Source organism: Bos indicus, chromosome 10 (assembly GCF_029378745.1).
Source record: "Bos indicus isolate NIAB-ARS_2022 breed Sahiwal x Tharparkar chromosome 10, NIAB-ARS_B.indTharparkar_mat_pri_1.0, whole genome shotgun sequence".
NCBI classification, from domain to species: Eukaryota; Metazoa; Chordata; class Mammalia; order Artiodactyla; family Bovidae; genus Bos; species Bos indicus.
In genome coordinates, this window is record NC_091769.1 from 58,458,600 (window position 1) to 58,473,618 (window position 15,019).

A 15,019-nucleotide genomic window follows, 5' to 3' on the forward strand; every position below is an offset into this window, starting at 1 on the left:
CTTTGTCTCTGTCCAGCACAGCCACATATCGAAACTTCAGCCAATGAATCAAATCTCCAGTCTCCTAATCTGCCAATAGGGTACCTCCTCTTGAAGAGCTGTCCAGAGTACAACAGAATCCCGAGTGCTAGATTCTAATAAACGTCCACCCACTCTGTGTAGTATACTATCAGAAGGCAGAAAGTTGAGGAGAGGGTGTTTAGATAAAGAATACAGATAAGAGGTGAAGTTAGTGATAAAATTTTGGGGAGTCATGATTTCAGGGTATTAAGGAGGAAAATGATAAGAAAAAACAGCGGACAGGTGGTAAATTCTAAGTAGTGAGCCAAGAGAATGGACTGTAGCTAGGCAGACTTGCAAGGCAGCGCAGAACTAAAATTGGCACTGGTGAGCAGTGAAGAGTGAAACCAGAACGAGTGAAGGGTTTAGAGGTCACACCAGGCCTTAGAAGCACTATCCTCCCCGGAGTGTTGAGGGCACCGAACCCTGAAAGGCTGTTGAGATGGGCCTGGAGAAATTATGTGTGTTTAATGGTCTTAATTTTTCTGTGAGGTCCTGGGGTAATGGGGGCTGGGAGAAGCTGAAGATATAAGAAAGCTGAAGCCTGCTATGGAATCAATAAAGGAGCAGAACAAAGCTTTGGTGTTTTGCTTTGGGCAGAGTGGGGCTTTGTCGGCCCGGCGCGGGATTCCACCTCGGGACCGAGGGCGTCTATGGGGCCCCAGTGGCTACACTGCCGGGAGCCTTAGCGCTCTCCGCCTGTCGCACCGCGGGGCCAGTCGGGTGGGCAGGGTGGAGCCGAGCGGTCCGCGGGGCAGCAGCCGGAGCTCGTTCCGCTCTCCCTCCTGCAGGTGCGCCTGGAAAGGCGGACGCGGAGGAGCGGGCGGCCACCATGGCGGGCCCGTATCTTCCCACCGAGGCCTCCAGCCCGCCGCCCCCGCGGAACGGCCCTTCGCAGCCCCTGTGAGGAGGAAGAGGAGGTGGCGGCGGACGAGGCGCCGCCCCTTTGGCGAGCTTCCCGACCCGGCGGCCGCCGCAGGACCCATGGCGGATTCCTCGCCCGCTCCGTCCCTGCGGGCAGGCGGCCCCCGTGAGCCCCGGCCCTCGGCCCCCTCGCCACCGCCGCCGCACTCGCGTTTGGGCTCCGAGGCCGAGGAGGCCGAGCTGTCGCTGAGCCTGGCACGCACCAAGACCCGCTCGTACGGTAGCACGGCCAGCGTGCGGGCGCCGCTGGGCGCCGGCGTCATCGAGCGCCATGTGGAGCACCGGGTCCGCGCCGGCGACACGCTGCAGGGCATCGCGCTCAAGTACGGAGTCTCGGTGAGCAGGGCTGGCGGCCGCGGGCGGGGGCGCAGCGGCTCGGGGCGGGGCGCGCGAGGGGCCAGGCGTCGAGGAGCAGCCAGCGGACCCCGGCGGCTCGGCCTCGAGCCGCTCGCCCAGCGCGCGCTGCCGGGACAGCGACGGAAGGCTATCCCGGGTGGGCGCATCGAGTTCCCGATGCCCTGCTCACACTCGGATAGGATCCGCCGCGTGAGGAAGGCCAAAGAGGACCAGGGCATCGGCACCACCTGGACCCAGATTCGCCCGATTTTCATTCCGGGTCATACTGCTATGTAATATTTCCTGAAAGCCGAACTGATGTGTGGGTTTGGGCAGATAATTTTGTTTTCTGGGTAAACAAGCACTATGATGGGTCAGGAAGGGTACAGTTGTTCCCGCCGGATGGTTCTGGTTCTATTGATTATGCTTCTTTATTTAGAAGTGAAATTACACTCCTGGGCTCACTGGCAACTGTGAATGTGACACCTGTCGCTAAGCAGTGGCCAAGAATGTGGTCCAGGTGAGCTGGAGAGCTGTGTTTATTATAAATTTATAAGTGCAGGTGTGCCTGTGCCTTGGGCCTATTGCATTACACCTCTGGGAAGAACATGGAAACCCGAGGGAGCATATTTTTCATTAAAATTACTTATAATTAACTCTAAACTATGTGATAGCCTTTTTACATATGAGTTGTTACCAGTTTTCACTGTTCTTCCCTGAAGCACCCGAGACAGCAATAGGAAGAAAGGTGATCTTGTCTTTATCTTTCTCTGCAAGTGAAACTCTTTCTGGCTCTTCACCAGTGACAGAGACTGAGTCATCTCGTTTGCACACCCAAGCTGGTGTGTGTTTACCTGGCAGGTCCTACTGTCATTTAAACAGTCTGAGAGCAGGGATCTTGCTGTGCAGACATGTACCGAGGATTTCGTGCCGTGGTTTGTCCTGTTCCGCCTGCTTGGGAGTTTCTAAATGTGAACATAGAACTTCAGTCCTTATATTTGCATTCATGGGGACTGGTTTGAGCCAGAAGAAGCAGTTAGGAAGTTATCAGTAGCTACACCTTCTGCTGAGGGCCTGCTGTGTGCCAGGCATTGCATTTGTCCTGTACCATCTTGTTCTTACTCAGTTTGATTTCCGCTAAGGCTTGGAGATAGGTGTAATTAATCTCCTTTTTACAGAGGAGAAGTAAGGATATTTTCCAGTATTCCATTCCAATATTCCAATGCTTATTCATTGAGATTAGCTTGAATTAGCACAGTGATAAAACATTTGCTTTGCTCTAGGTATTACTTCTGATTTCCATCCTTATTTTTATCCTAGTCTTATCAAGAGCTATCTTGCTCATTTTGATTCCTCCAGAAGGACGGTCTTTTCTCTGTGGTTTCTGTGCATCTTTTCTATTCAATACTAGGCCAGGCTCACTGTACCTAGGAATCCAAGATATCCAGAGAGTGTCATTTCCCTGACCCCTACCCACAGCAGTCTCTCTGCTCCTCATTGCCCTCCATGATTCCATTTGGGTTGCTCAGAGCTCCTGAACATCTGTTCACTGCAGTTCTCCACCTTTGATCAAATGCTTTCTAATCCCTGTTTTCGCTGATGTAGAGCCTGTTCTTGATAACTTTATCATCGCTTCTCATTAAAGTATAAGTCAGATTTTTTATTACCTTTATAAAGACTTAATTGTATGATGTTAAGCTCAAATATAGTGAATTGGGAACTATAATCTGTAACCACAATCTATTTTAGTGTTTCTCAACTGCACCCCTATAGATACTAGGGACTGGATAATTCTTTGTCTCAGGGGACTGTTCTGTGCATTGTAGGATGTTTAGCAGCATCTCTGTTCTCTGCCCAGTAAATACCACTAGCACCACCCCCCCACTCCCATCTAGAAATTCATTGACATATTCCCTGAGAAACCCTCCCTCTTGGTTGAGTACCAATGGTTCTCATTTATTTTGGACTTTGAACTCCAGTTGATGAAATTTTTAGAGACTCTTCCCACTGGTTATACAGAACTAGTAAAAGTGCAGATACTCACCATAACAGTGAAGTGATATTATTGCAGTTATTAACTACAGATGTTTGGATTTATTCATTGAAAATTGGTTTTATGTGGAAGTTAAAAAGGCAGAAAGGTTTTTCATTCCTCAATTAAACAGAAAGAAGTTGAGTTAGTTAAGTTTCTCATATTGATTGCCAAGATCACCCACATCGTATTTAAATTAAATTGCTTAAAGGAGTAGGTGATGAGAAATTGGAGATTTAGAGCTTATCTCAAACCTACTGGATCAGAATATCCAGTAAAGGAGCCCAGGAATGTTCCTGTTTTATAAGCATGGCCCCTTTTCTCATTCAAAATGCACTGTCCCTTCTTGGGATCTTTGAACTTGCTGTTCCATCCATCTGTGGGGAGCACTTTCCCTGATAGCTGTGTGCAGGGCCATGTCATAGCTGGGGGAGCTGTGCAGTCACATAAACTCCACGCTTAGAGGAATCATGCAGTTAATGCTCTGCTGTTGCTGTCTTTAAATATTTAATAATTTGTTAACAGTGGCCCCACATTTTCACTTTCCTTGTGCATGTGTGCTCAGTCACTTCAGTCGTGTCAGACTCTTCGCGACTCTGTGGACTGTGGTCTGCCAGACTTCTCAGTCCATGGGATTCTCCAGGCAAGAATACTGGAGTGCCATTTCCTTCTCCAGGGGATCTTCCCAATGCAGGAATTGAACCCATGTTTCCTGCATTGCAGATGAATTCTTTACCAGCTAAGCCACCTTGGGACCTGCAAATCATGTGGCTGATATTGGCTTTGTGACCTGCTTTCTCACTGCCTTCAAGTCTTTGTTTAAATATCTCCTCCTTGAGGCCTTCCAGGCCACTCCATGTCAAATTGCAAGCTTCCTTCACCCCAGTGCCCTTCCTCTCTTTCCTGTTTCGCTTTCTCAACAGTGTTTATAATTCATCAGAATTTTTTTTTTCTCCAGCTTCTACCTTTCTGGTGATACACTAGTGAATAACTAAAAGTTCTTATCCTCATGGAGCTTATATTTTAGTCAGTGGAGACAGTAAGTAAACAAAGTATATTATATGTCAGGTACTGACAAGCAAAATGAAAAAAAAAAATTAAGCAGGGAAAGGAGATTAGGCTGGTGGCTGTGGCTGCAATTTTAAATGTTGTGTCCATGGAAGACCTCAGTGAGGGAAACTGAAACTACCGGGGATGAATCGAGAAGCTATTAAATATAGTTCAGATCTCAGACAGACTTGCTGGGGCTGGAATTTCCCGGGCTGTGCTTATCTGCACTGAGACATTAAGTCCCTTCCCCTAACCCAGTATTCTGTATTTTGCTACAGCTTTTTCGGTGATGCCAGTTCCTTTCATTGGGGGCAAGCCTGTGAAGGGAACTGACCAATCGGGCAGCTGCTGGAAACTTTTTGTTTCGAAGCCCTGTGTATAACTAGAAAGTGAGTGAGGGGCAGCAAGGGCAGCTATTATTTGCACACACTTTGTCTTTTTTGTTTACCCCCTCACAACTTCCCTGACCTCTACCCTCTCCAGACAGTTGTGCCAACCCCCCACCCTGTGTCCAGAGTCACTTCCTGTCCAGTTTTATTCCTAGGTCTTCTCTTTGTCTTCCAATGAGCTGTTGAGCCCACTTGCTTTTCACTTCTCCTATCAGAAATCACCTTGCTGAGAAAAGGTGAAATGATTTTCATTTTAGGGGGAACAAGTGCGGTGAGTTAGAAATGTAAGTGTATGTAAACTTTTGTGTTTAGAACTTTAGCCCCTTCTGCTGTTACTGGAAATTGTTGACTTTGCTGGTCAAAGGGGAGAGAACCATAAATAAATGGTATTGCCTGTTGTAAGAGGTATGGTACTAAGGTAGCCCTTAGTAGCTTTAGGGTTTAATAGATTCTCATGCCTTTTTTATTTAAAACCAACTTTATCAAAGTATAATTTATATACTATAGAATTCACCCATCTTAAGTGTACAATTCAAGGATTTTTCAAGAGTTGTGCAGCTGATCTCGGGTGGCCTTAGCCTGCAGTGGCTTGGAGTGGGGCTTAGGTTCCCAGTCAGAGATTGAGGCCGGGTCACGGCAGTGAAGGCGCCAGATCTTAGCTACTAGACCAGTGGTCAGAGACAAGGGCCCTGACCCTTCAGCTTTGCAGAAAAGAATTTCCACGGAGACAGAAAGTACTGAGGCAAGTAAAGTATTTATTAGGAGGGAAAAAAGAGTACAGTATGTGTGGATAGACACATGGGCAGATTCAGAGGGAGAGTCCCTGAGTTGTGCCCTCGTGGCAGTTTGAATTATTTTTGGGGGCCTTTTCTCCAGTTTTCCTTTGGCCAATCATTTTGATCTGCCTGGTTCACAGTCCATATTTGGTGTATCTCAGGATCCACCCATGTGTCTGCACACATCGCTTAGCCAGGATGCATTCTACCCAAAAGGTGTCTGGGTAGAACATCCCTTGACAGAATTCTCCTCTGGCCTCCAAGGAGCCTTTCTGCGCATGTATGGTCAGGGAAGTCTCCTGACTTCGAGAAATATGTGGTCTGAGCAGGACCCAGCCTCCTCCCCTTTATTGTCCTGCTATTCTTGTCTTCCAGTTTCCATCAATAGAGAATGAATCTCCAATTGCTTTACTCTGGGGGGCCCATCTGCCTCTGGCCTTCCAGCCGTGACCACAGTCCAATTTTAGAACATTGCCATTACCTTGCAAGGATCCCTTACTCCCTGTTCCCTTCCGTCATCCCAGATAACCATGAGTCTGCTGTCTAATCTCTAGGTTTGCCTTTTCTGGACATTTCATAAATGGGATCTCATATATTATTCTGAGATAACATGGAGAAGAAATAAATTCTTTTCCTTATTAGCACATGGCAAAGGAGAAGTCTGATCATCACTAACCCTTAGAATTTAATAGGAGACAGCCAGGTGAGGAGGTTGAATCCAGCACTCACTAGGAAATGATCTTGAGAGAATCCTTTAACATTTAAGTCTTGTTTTCCTATAATGATAATAATAATCAAATGAGAGTTGAGTGTATATGAAAATATTCCATAAATGACACAATGCTGTGTTAAATGTTTATTATGTATCCTGAAATGTTTGGGAGGGTTTTTTTTTTTTTTTTCTTTTAAATGAATGGAGAGGAAGAAAAAGAAGCTTTGAATATTGCATCTCCAGTTAGGTAGGTGGCCTGATGAAGCTGATCCAAAATAGCCTTTGGGGAGAGTTCTTGTTCAGGCCCAACAGCAGCTACTGAGATCACTTTTCAGGAGACATTTTGTGAATTCAGAGTGAATTCACCTTTGCACCGTGTATTTACAGGGGAGTCATTTTAAACAAGTTGTTGATAGATTTGTTCCATCTGATTTTACCACAGTGGTCCTTGGGGCTGTCCTGTCAGCTCTTACTCGATTATTCCATAATCTGTTTCTTAGTGAGCAGATGGTAAATTTCACTGAGTCATGCTACTCAGTCCTGATTAGGAAAGACTTTTAAAATGAAAACATTTGGCTGCTGTATCTCCCCCTCCTAGTCATCTGCCCTCAGGAAACAAAGGGTTGTTCTGCATTACTCTGAAAAGGTCACACTTTCTATTTTCATCACTCATTGGGTAGTTGGAAATACTGAAGGAGGGCAGGTGGGAAAGGTGTAGAGTTTTTCAGCTCTTCTCGGATTGGATCGTGACTTTTCTTAGTTTTATGTGAGGTGAAATTCCCAGAACCTTAGACCCATCTAAGTTCAGATGAAAGTATAAAACATTCCAAAGCAAATTAAAATATTTCACTGTTTGGGATTATTTATATCCCTTGTCTGTGCTACTGCAGTTTCTTATATAACTGGGCTTCCTGTTTCAACTAACACCTCTTTCTTACCAATCCATTTTCCATAAAGTGGGATGATCTTCAAATCATTCCGCTCACTTCCTCCACACACCCTCCAATGGCTTCCCATCACATTTAAAATAAAATCCAAATTTTATTTATTATATGAGTGGCCTACAGCTTGCTCTTTACTCTCTACATTTCAGCCGTGAAATTTCAGCTGGGGCCTTGTAACTACTGTCTCTGGCAAGAATCCTTTTTTGTTTCCCCTGACTTTTTGCATGGCTGGTTTCATTCCTTAACTTTACTATTGGTTACAGAGTTTGGAGCCTATACTTGTAAAAAAAGAACAAGTTAAGATCAAATTAAATAGCTTTTAAAAAGAAAAAAACTTAATGCTGTTACCTTGGGGCAGTGACAACATGTTATTCATCTGGGATTGTTTATATGAAATTTTCTTTATATATTTTTACTTTGTGGGAGAAGTATTTTTTATTGAGAGAAAATTCCTACCTCCTTTTCATTTGCTGAATACATGTTAGGATCTGCCCTTGTTGCTTTCTCAGTTTTAACCAAATTTAATGATAGTTGCTAGCATTTTTAAGTGCTTCCTGTGTGCCATGCATTGTTGTAAATGTTTTACATGAATTAACCCATTTAATTGTCATAATAATCATATTATATAAAGTACTATTATTTTCCTTAATTTACAGAAAATAAAACAGACATAGGGAATGATTAGAAAATGGTAAAGCCAGGGCCCTTGTTTCTGCTTGCAACCTTATATTAACCTCATTTATCTGTTTTCACCTTCAGTTTCAAATCTGCCCGTCCTTAGATTGGTTCCCACCTTGATGCCAACTGTGGATGTTGCTGATGTTCTTGATGCTGGCATCTGTGTGTCATCTTAGAATCTAGATCATCAGACTCAACATATAACTTAAATACTTGCTGGCAATGCTGAAATGGAGGTGAAGCAGTCCCTGACCTGGAGAAGCTCATAGACTTGTTAAAAGAGGCAGTTCTATCATTGCATCAATGGTACAGTGGCATGCACGAGGGCTGGGGGCCCAGCCCTCACTCCCTGGGGACTCCCTGGCTTTACCCAGCTGTGGACTCAGTCGCTTGTCTTGTGCTTCCTGTCATAAGCCCCTTGCCTGGCTATGATGGCCTTTCTTGCTCTAAGTGATAGATGTATCAGAGTCCCCAAAGACCACAGCTAGCGTACTCCAAGGTGTGGCCCTTGAGGGTTTAATGCAGAGACATTTGTAGAAGTGGGAATAGGATTAAGGGATTAAGGGATGGTAAAGACGAGCAACAGCAGGGAGACATTACTCCTAGGCCTGAGGGCCGGGGGAAGGAGTGTGGTACCCGAAACTGAGGAGAGTGGGAGGAGTGGACAATGGGGCTCCAGGCAGGAACTCTACCACAGAGGGATGCAGGTATGGGAGTCATGGTGTGGCCATGCTGCTGGTGGCCTTCTTTTGGAACACCGACCGGAATTCTAAGAACAAGGGGCCTTGGGAAGTGCAGTTCTGATGAGGTCAGCCTCCTGGGGTCAGAACAGGCTCAAGAAGACTGGGGTATGGATTGGAAGCTGAGGGTGGGTTTAAAGGAAGAAAAACCAACACAATAGGTAACTTACTACTGCTTTCTGGTTACTTCTCTGGGTTCATCTTTTAGGCCTATTTCTCTGCACACGTGCGTGCATGGTTAGTCATGTCCAACTTTTTGTGACCCCATGGACTAACCCACGAGGCTCCTCTGCCCATGGAATTCTCTAGGCAAGAATATGGGAGTGGGTTGCCATTTCGTCCTCCAATTTCTCTGATCTATGTTAATTATTAATCCATCCATCCTAAGCACTTAGTGTGTATATCTTTGCTCGACCTGGGAAGCTGTAGAAATAACAGGTCTTGTCCTGAGGGAATTCACAGTTTATGGTTGATGTTCCCAGCCCATACTCAACAACCAGATCCTGGTGTTCCCAGCTGTTTCTGCCTTCCATCATTATTTCCAGATCACAGTGACTATTAGCAATTATAGGCCTCTGCCAATAAGTATTTCAATGGGTGCTGTATCAATGAGGTTCTTGCATTTATAAGTGACAGAAAACTCAAATTGAACTAAGCAAAAAAAACAAACAAAAAAAAACAAACCCCAAAATGTGGCATTTACTGGCTTATTACTGGAACTGAAGGGCATGGGGGTATTTGGGCTTCAGGCTTTGGTTCAGCACTCTAATGGATCTCCTCCAAGGTGACCTTGTAGTTAAGTTCCTTGTGGTAAAGGATGGCTGCCAGCAGCTCCAGACCCATCTCTTTCTCGAAGGAAAAATAGAAGTCCTTCACTTCCCGGACCCAGCAGAAGTCTCCTTGCATCTCTGAATTGTTCTGAGGTGGGACTGTGACCTGTCAGGACAGCTTGGGCACCGTGATGCTTCAAAGGGCAGGAATGAGTCATGTGTTCACCTTGGAGCCAGGAGAGGGCTCAGTGTCCTCGGAAGCCCTTGTACTAAGAGAGATGGAGGACGTGGTGAAAACAAGAGGCCCTAAAGGCAGACTAGGATATACCTGAACCTGCTCTGGACACATTTTCAAGTTCTTAAAGTGCCTCAAATCTAAGCCTAAACTAGACCAGAGACACTTAATAATTCTGAGATTTTAATTTTGTCTCTAAAATGTATCTGCATATGTTCTTTCTCACCCTTGCCTTCTCTCCTTTAACTAGAAACTAGAACATAAACGACCATCCTACACAAAAAATAAAAGATAGCATTGAATGTGCTATTTTGTGGATTCAGCTTATAGTTAGAAAGCAGGAGGAACAGGGTGTATTTTATTTGACTTATTTTTTCAGGCGCTTTGAAGTAGAAATCTAATTCTTTCACTCAATCGATTTGGCATTAAAGGATCCCAGAATTGGGTTCCATTAGTCATGTACTTTAATCTTGGTGTTGTATGGACTTCAGAGTCAGACAGAAATTCTGGCTTATACAGAACCATGTACACTTGGTCAGATCAGTCATCTCTTGTGCCTTAATTTCTTCATAGGAGAATGGAAAGTAAGTACCATTTACTGCTAAATTGTCTCTCCCTTTCACATCTATGTCTTTACATCTGTGTCTCTATCCTGTATGCATATTTACATATAAACTCCCATTTAATCCCTCCAACTACCCTGTGAAGGGTAGATGATACCTGTTTTATACACGAGGAAATAGGCATAATGAGAGAAGTAACAAATTTATGTTCAGTTTGTGTTGGTGAAGCTGGATTTGAAACCAGATCTTTCACATCCCCAAGCCTGTGTGCTTAGCTATTATTCCAAGCTGTCTTGTTGACATATCTCACAAGATCAGATGGTGTAGTGCATGCAAAGAGCCTACTAGCATGGTGCAAGTTTGCAGGCTAGTTGGCTGGAGAAGCCTGCAGATGCATGATAGTGTGGTGTGATGAACCTAAGCAGGTGCTTCCCTGACAGTTCTGCACCAGCACAGCCGAGGATGCTGTCTGCACCTACCTGCATTTGGGGACCTAGGCATGCCACTTCAATCTCTTGAGTCTCCCTTTCCCCATTTGTAAAAGAGATAATATTGCATAACTGTTAGGAAGGTTAAATGAGGTAACACATACAAATTCCATTTCCCCTTTCATCCCTACCTTACATCTCCATTTCTTTGGTTTGGAGGAATTCACAGGCTGTGAAAGAGTTTGAAGTTTTGAAACCTGTATAAAATTCTGGCTTCTGCATCTCCCCATTGCATGATGATTCCATGGCATATAATCTCCTTATTTTGTTTCTTTTATTTGTAAAGTGGATTTTCAAGTACCTAATCCATAAGGTAGAGAAAAATAAGATACTCCATGTAAAGAGCTCCCTACCTCTTTCCTTACCTCTCCCACTTCTACCCATTCTTCAAGCCCCCATCTAAAGTCAAAAGAGTCAAAATCGGAACCCCCACCTTCTCCGTGAGGCCTTAATGACGGCAGTCCCAGCCTACACCATTCTTCCTAATTTTTGTACTTTCTTCCTTTACCACCTTCTGTGTCCATTAAATTTACCAAACACAATTCTAGAGATGGGAAGCACTCCATAAAGAAAATCACTGCACTGTGTAGTTTGTTTAAATCAGATAATAGAAATGTTAAAATATGATTGAAATGTATTAAATAATTGCTAAATATTCTACATTTTTTAACTTCAGGGATTTAAGTTGCTTGGTAAAAGCTGCCTTAGAGGGGAAATAATACAACTGGGGAAAAGTTAGTCTTTCTTCTTATAAAATTGTGAAAGAGAATTTTCTGGCATCTCTTGAAATAACTGGGGGTGTCTGGGAATCAAGAATCTCAAATCCAGAGAAAGCATATTTTGCTCATGAGTATTTTTAGCTTATGTTGTGTAATAAGCCCTACTTTTGGATTTATTTATATGTAACTGTTTTTTTTTAAACATTTTAGATGGAACAAATTAAAAGGGCAAATAAACTGTTTACCAATGATTGTATATTTCTGAAGAAAACTTTGAACATCCCAGTTATATCAGAGAAGCCTTTGCTGTTTAATGGACTTAACTCAGTAGATTCTCCAGAAAATGAAACTGTTGATAGTTTTTCTCATGAAGAGGAGCTGGTAGCGGCTGGGGAAGACGTCTCTCCTCTCAGCCCTCAAGAATTGGATGTTCAGCCCATGCAGCCTGAGGAAGTATCAGCCAGAGATTTTCTGCAGAGGCTGGACTTGCAGATTAAGTTATCAACACAGGCAGCCAAGAAACTGAAAGGAGAGAGCAGGTAAAAATACCCTGGAAAAATGTCAGAGGCTGAGTAAATTCCTCTCAAGATGTCCTTGCTTGGTCAACTTGTCTTTTTTTGCCTTTAAAACTAGATTTTAATGCTAGAAAAGCATTTTTAATGTATAAAGTGTAAATAGAGCTACTGCATTCTATATAAAGCATTGTCTGTTGCAGTGCTTTTATTTGTGGTACTTATAAAAAATTTACTTCTTTGCTTTAATAGCGTAACTATCCAGCTAAGCAATTCTGGAGAGTGTCCAAGTAGACCTCTAGTTGATACCATCAGAGGAACCAGTGTCCTAGAGAATGCTTGTAAAATGCTGTTCTTTATGAAACTTGTCAAGGACATTGTCTATATTGGTTACCAGATATTTCCTAAATAAGGTCTCATGTGAACTTTTCCCTTTATTCTTTAATTTGGTACTAAGGCAAAACTTTCTCTTATAGAATCGATTTCCTTCTTCCTTTATGATTCCTAGAATGACACAACTTACTGTGTTTTCTTTTTTGCCCTGGCTACCAGAAAGCTTGCAGCCAAAACTGGTCCTCAGTTCAACTAACCATTGCTGATGGTTAATGTATTTTGTTGTTATTTACTTGCTCAGTCATGTCCGACTCTTTGTGACCCCATGGACTGTAGCCTACCAGGCTCCTCTGTCCATGGATTTCCCAGGCAAGAATACTGGAGTGGGTTGCCATTTCCTTCTCCAAGCGATCTTTCTGACCCATGGATTGAACCCGAGTCACCTGCTTGGCAGGTGGATTCTTTACCACTGAGCCACCTGGGAAGCCCTTAATATATTTTATCCTGCTTTCCATAGTCCTGATTTTTAATTTCTGTTTTACCCATCTTATTATATATATATGCCTTTTGTTGTAGGTACCTCAAATCCTTTTGACAAAGAGGTAGACTATTAAAGATACAAACAAATATAAATGTGAGTTTAATTAACTTATAATTTAATATAAATTTATATAGTATAAACAAATACAAATATATGATAAATACTATTCTTTATTCCAATAACTGAGACAGCAGTAAAATGAGGACAATGAAGTATACCTTAGTGTTTGCATTTTGTACAACTTTCAAGGCATGCATGATGTTATAAATTGATATAACTCCTACCCTGGATATTAAGTTGTACAATGAATATATGTATTTTCTGAGTACAATTTTTAAACACTGATTTATGCTGTGTTTCTTTTTTTTTCAGAGATGAAGAAGGTCTCTATACAGCTTCCCTTTATCACAGTTAGATGATCAGGGGGCATAATCTAACCTGGTTAAGAGATGGCTGGATCATAAAGAAACCAACAACAGATGATTCAAAAGCATCCTTTTGGATTCTCATAGCAATGGCACCCCACTCCAGTACTCTTGCCTGGAAAATCCCATGGACGGAGGAGCCTGGTAGGCTGCAGTCCATGGGGTTGCTAAGAGTCGGACACGACTGAGCAACTTCACTTTCACTTTTCACTTTCATGCATTAGAGAAGGAAATGGCAACCCACTTCAGCGTTCTTGCCTGGAGAATCCCAGGGACGGGGGAGCCTGGTGGGCTGCCGTCTATGGGGTTGCATAGAGTCGGACACGACTGAAGCGACTTAGCAGCAGTAGCAGCAGCAGTATACATCTTTAAATCACAAGTAATTAGTTACAGCTACGGCAGTTGCAATGAAGTCACTAGTTTCCTCAGGCTTTCTATGATTTTCAGTCTTTATTATGGCATGATAGCAAAACTGTGTCTTAATGCTCATCACTTTTGCGGGTGGTGGTAGTTTTTAGACTAGCTTTTGTAAATACTAGCTGACATAAAGCCTCAAAGACTATTTACATATTCAAGCTGAAACAATGTTTATCTCCTGAGAAATCCTAATTATGTGAAAAACATGGTTGCTGTTTAAGTGATGCTGATTTTGCTATGTGTTTATAACTTAAGTGCTATATATATATATATTTCCATATGTATGACTATAAAGCAAATTTTGTCTGCTATTTTGTAAAAATAAACTACAGAAGCCTGAATGAGAAAATAAACTATGTTTTCATAATTGCGTCTTCAGTTTTTTCCAACAAATGGGAATACTAGATTTTTAAATTACAGTTTTAAATGGTGACAGCTTCTCTAATGATCTTTATTGTTATAATCACAATTTTGGAAAAGGTTTCAAAAATCTAAAAGCAAATAAATTGCAATTACCAGTAACTTTTGCATCTAAGTAATATCTGATTTGTGTTTCAGATATAGTGAAAACATGGGATATATCAAAGAAGAAGTAAACAACACCATGACTAGACACACTGGTAAATTCTAGCTTAAATTTCATTGATAAGTCATGTTATAGAATGTTGCAGTCACTGTTGCTCATTTGAAGGACTAAGGACTTAGTTAGCTTTTTAGTCACATAATTTGTCTTTTATATATGTACGAGTTACAGCAGTAAACTTTAAGCAATGCATTATTTATAATGAAATATTTTTTATTGGAGTATGATTGCTTTACAGTGTTGCATCAGTTTCTGCTGTACAATGAAATAAATCAGTGATATATGTACGTATATCCCCTCCCTCTTGGGTCTGCCTCCTATTCATCTCCCCATCTTACCCCTCTAGGTCAGTATCACAAAGCACCGAGCTCAGCTCCCTGTGCTACGCAGCAGGTTCCCACTCCTTATCTATCTTACATATGGTAGTGTGTGTATATATGTCAATCCTAATCTCCCAGTTTGCCCGGCTCTCCCATTCCACTACTCCCGGGTCCACACACCCATTCTCTATGTCTGCGCCTCTATTCCTGCCCTGCACATATGTTCATCTGTACCATCTTTCTAGATTCCACATATATGCCCTAATATATGATACTTGTTTTTCTCTTTCTGACTTACTTCACTGTGTATGACAGAACTCTAGGTTCATCCATCTCACTACAGCTGACTCAGTTTTGTTCCTTCATGTGGCTGAGTAATATTCCATACAATTAAATATTTTTTTATTTCAATGTCTATTCAGGAATCAGGTTAAATAAATCTTTCAGCTTCCACAAGAAGTCCTTGTATTTA

The 15,019-nt window shown here is 42.7% G+C and overlaps 1 protein-coding gene across 1 annotated transcript; it reads left to right on the forward strand.

The window, feature by feature from the left end:
- Positions 1-902: 902 nt before the first annotated feature.
- LYSMD2 (LysM domain containing 2) lies at positions 903-14,011 on the forward strand. Its single transcript, XM_019968830.2, has 3 exons — positions 903-1,320; positions 11,627-11,955; positions 13,175-14,011. The coding sequence occupies exons 1-3, from the start codon at positions 1,045-1,047 to the stop codon at positions 13,215-13,217; spliced, it is 648 nt and encodes a 215-aa protein (XP_019824389.1). The 5' UTR covers positions 903-1,044; the 3' UTR covers positions 13,218-14,011.
- Positions 14,012-15,019: the final 1,008 nt, after the last annotated feature.

What these genes read in the sequence shown, in the direction of transcription:
- LYSMD2 (XM_019968830.2), top strand. Translation starts at nt 1,045, where the DNA reads ATGGCGGATTCCTCGCCCGCTCCGTCCCTGCGGGCAGGCGGCCCCCGT. An exon ending in CGCTCAAGTACGGAGTCTCG is followed by an intron (nt 1,321 to 11,626) that starts GTGAGCAGGGCT and finishes TAAACATTTTAG; the next exon opens with ATGGAACAAATTAAAAGGGC. An exon ending in AAACTGAAAGGAGAGAGCAG is followed by an intron (nt 11,956 to 13,174) that starts GTAAAAATACCC and finishes TTTTTTTTTCAG; the next exon opens with AGATGAAGAAGGTCTCTATA.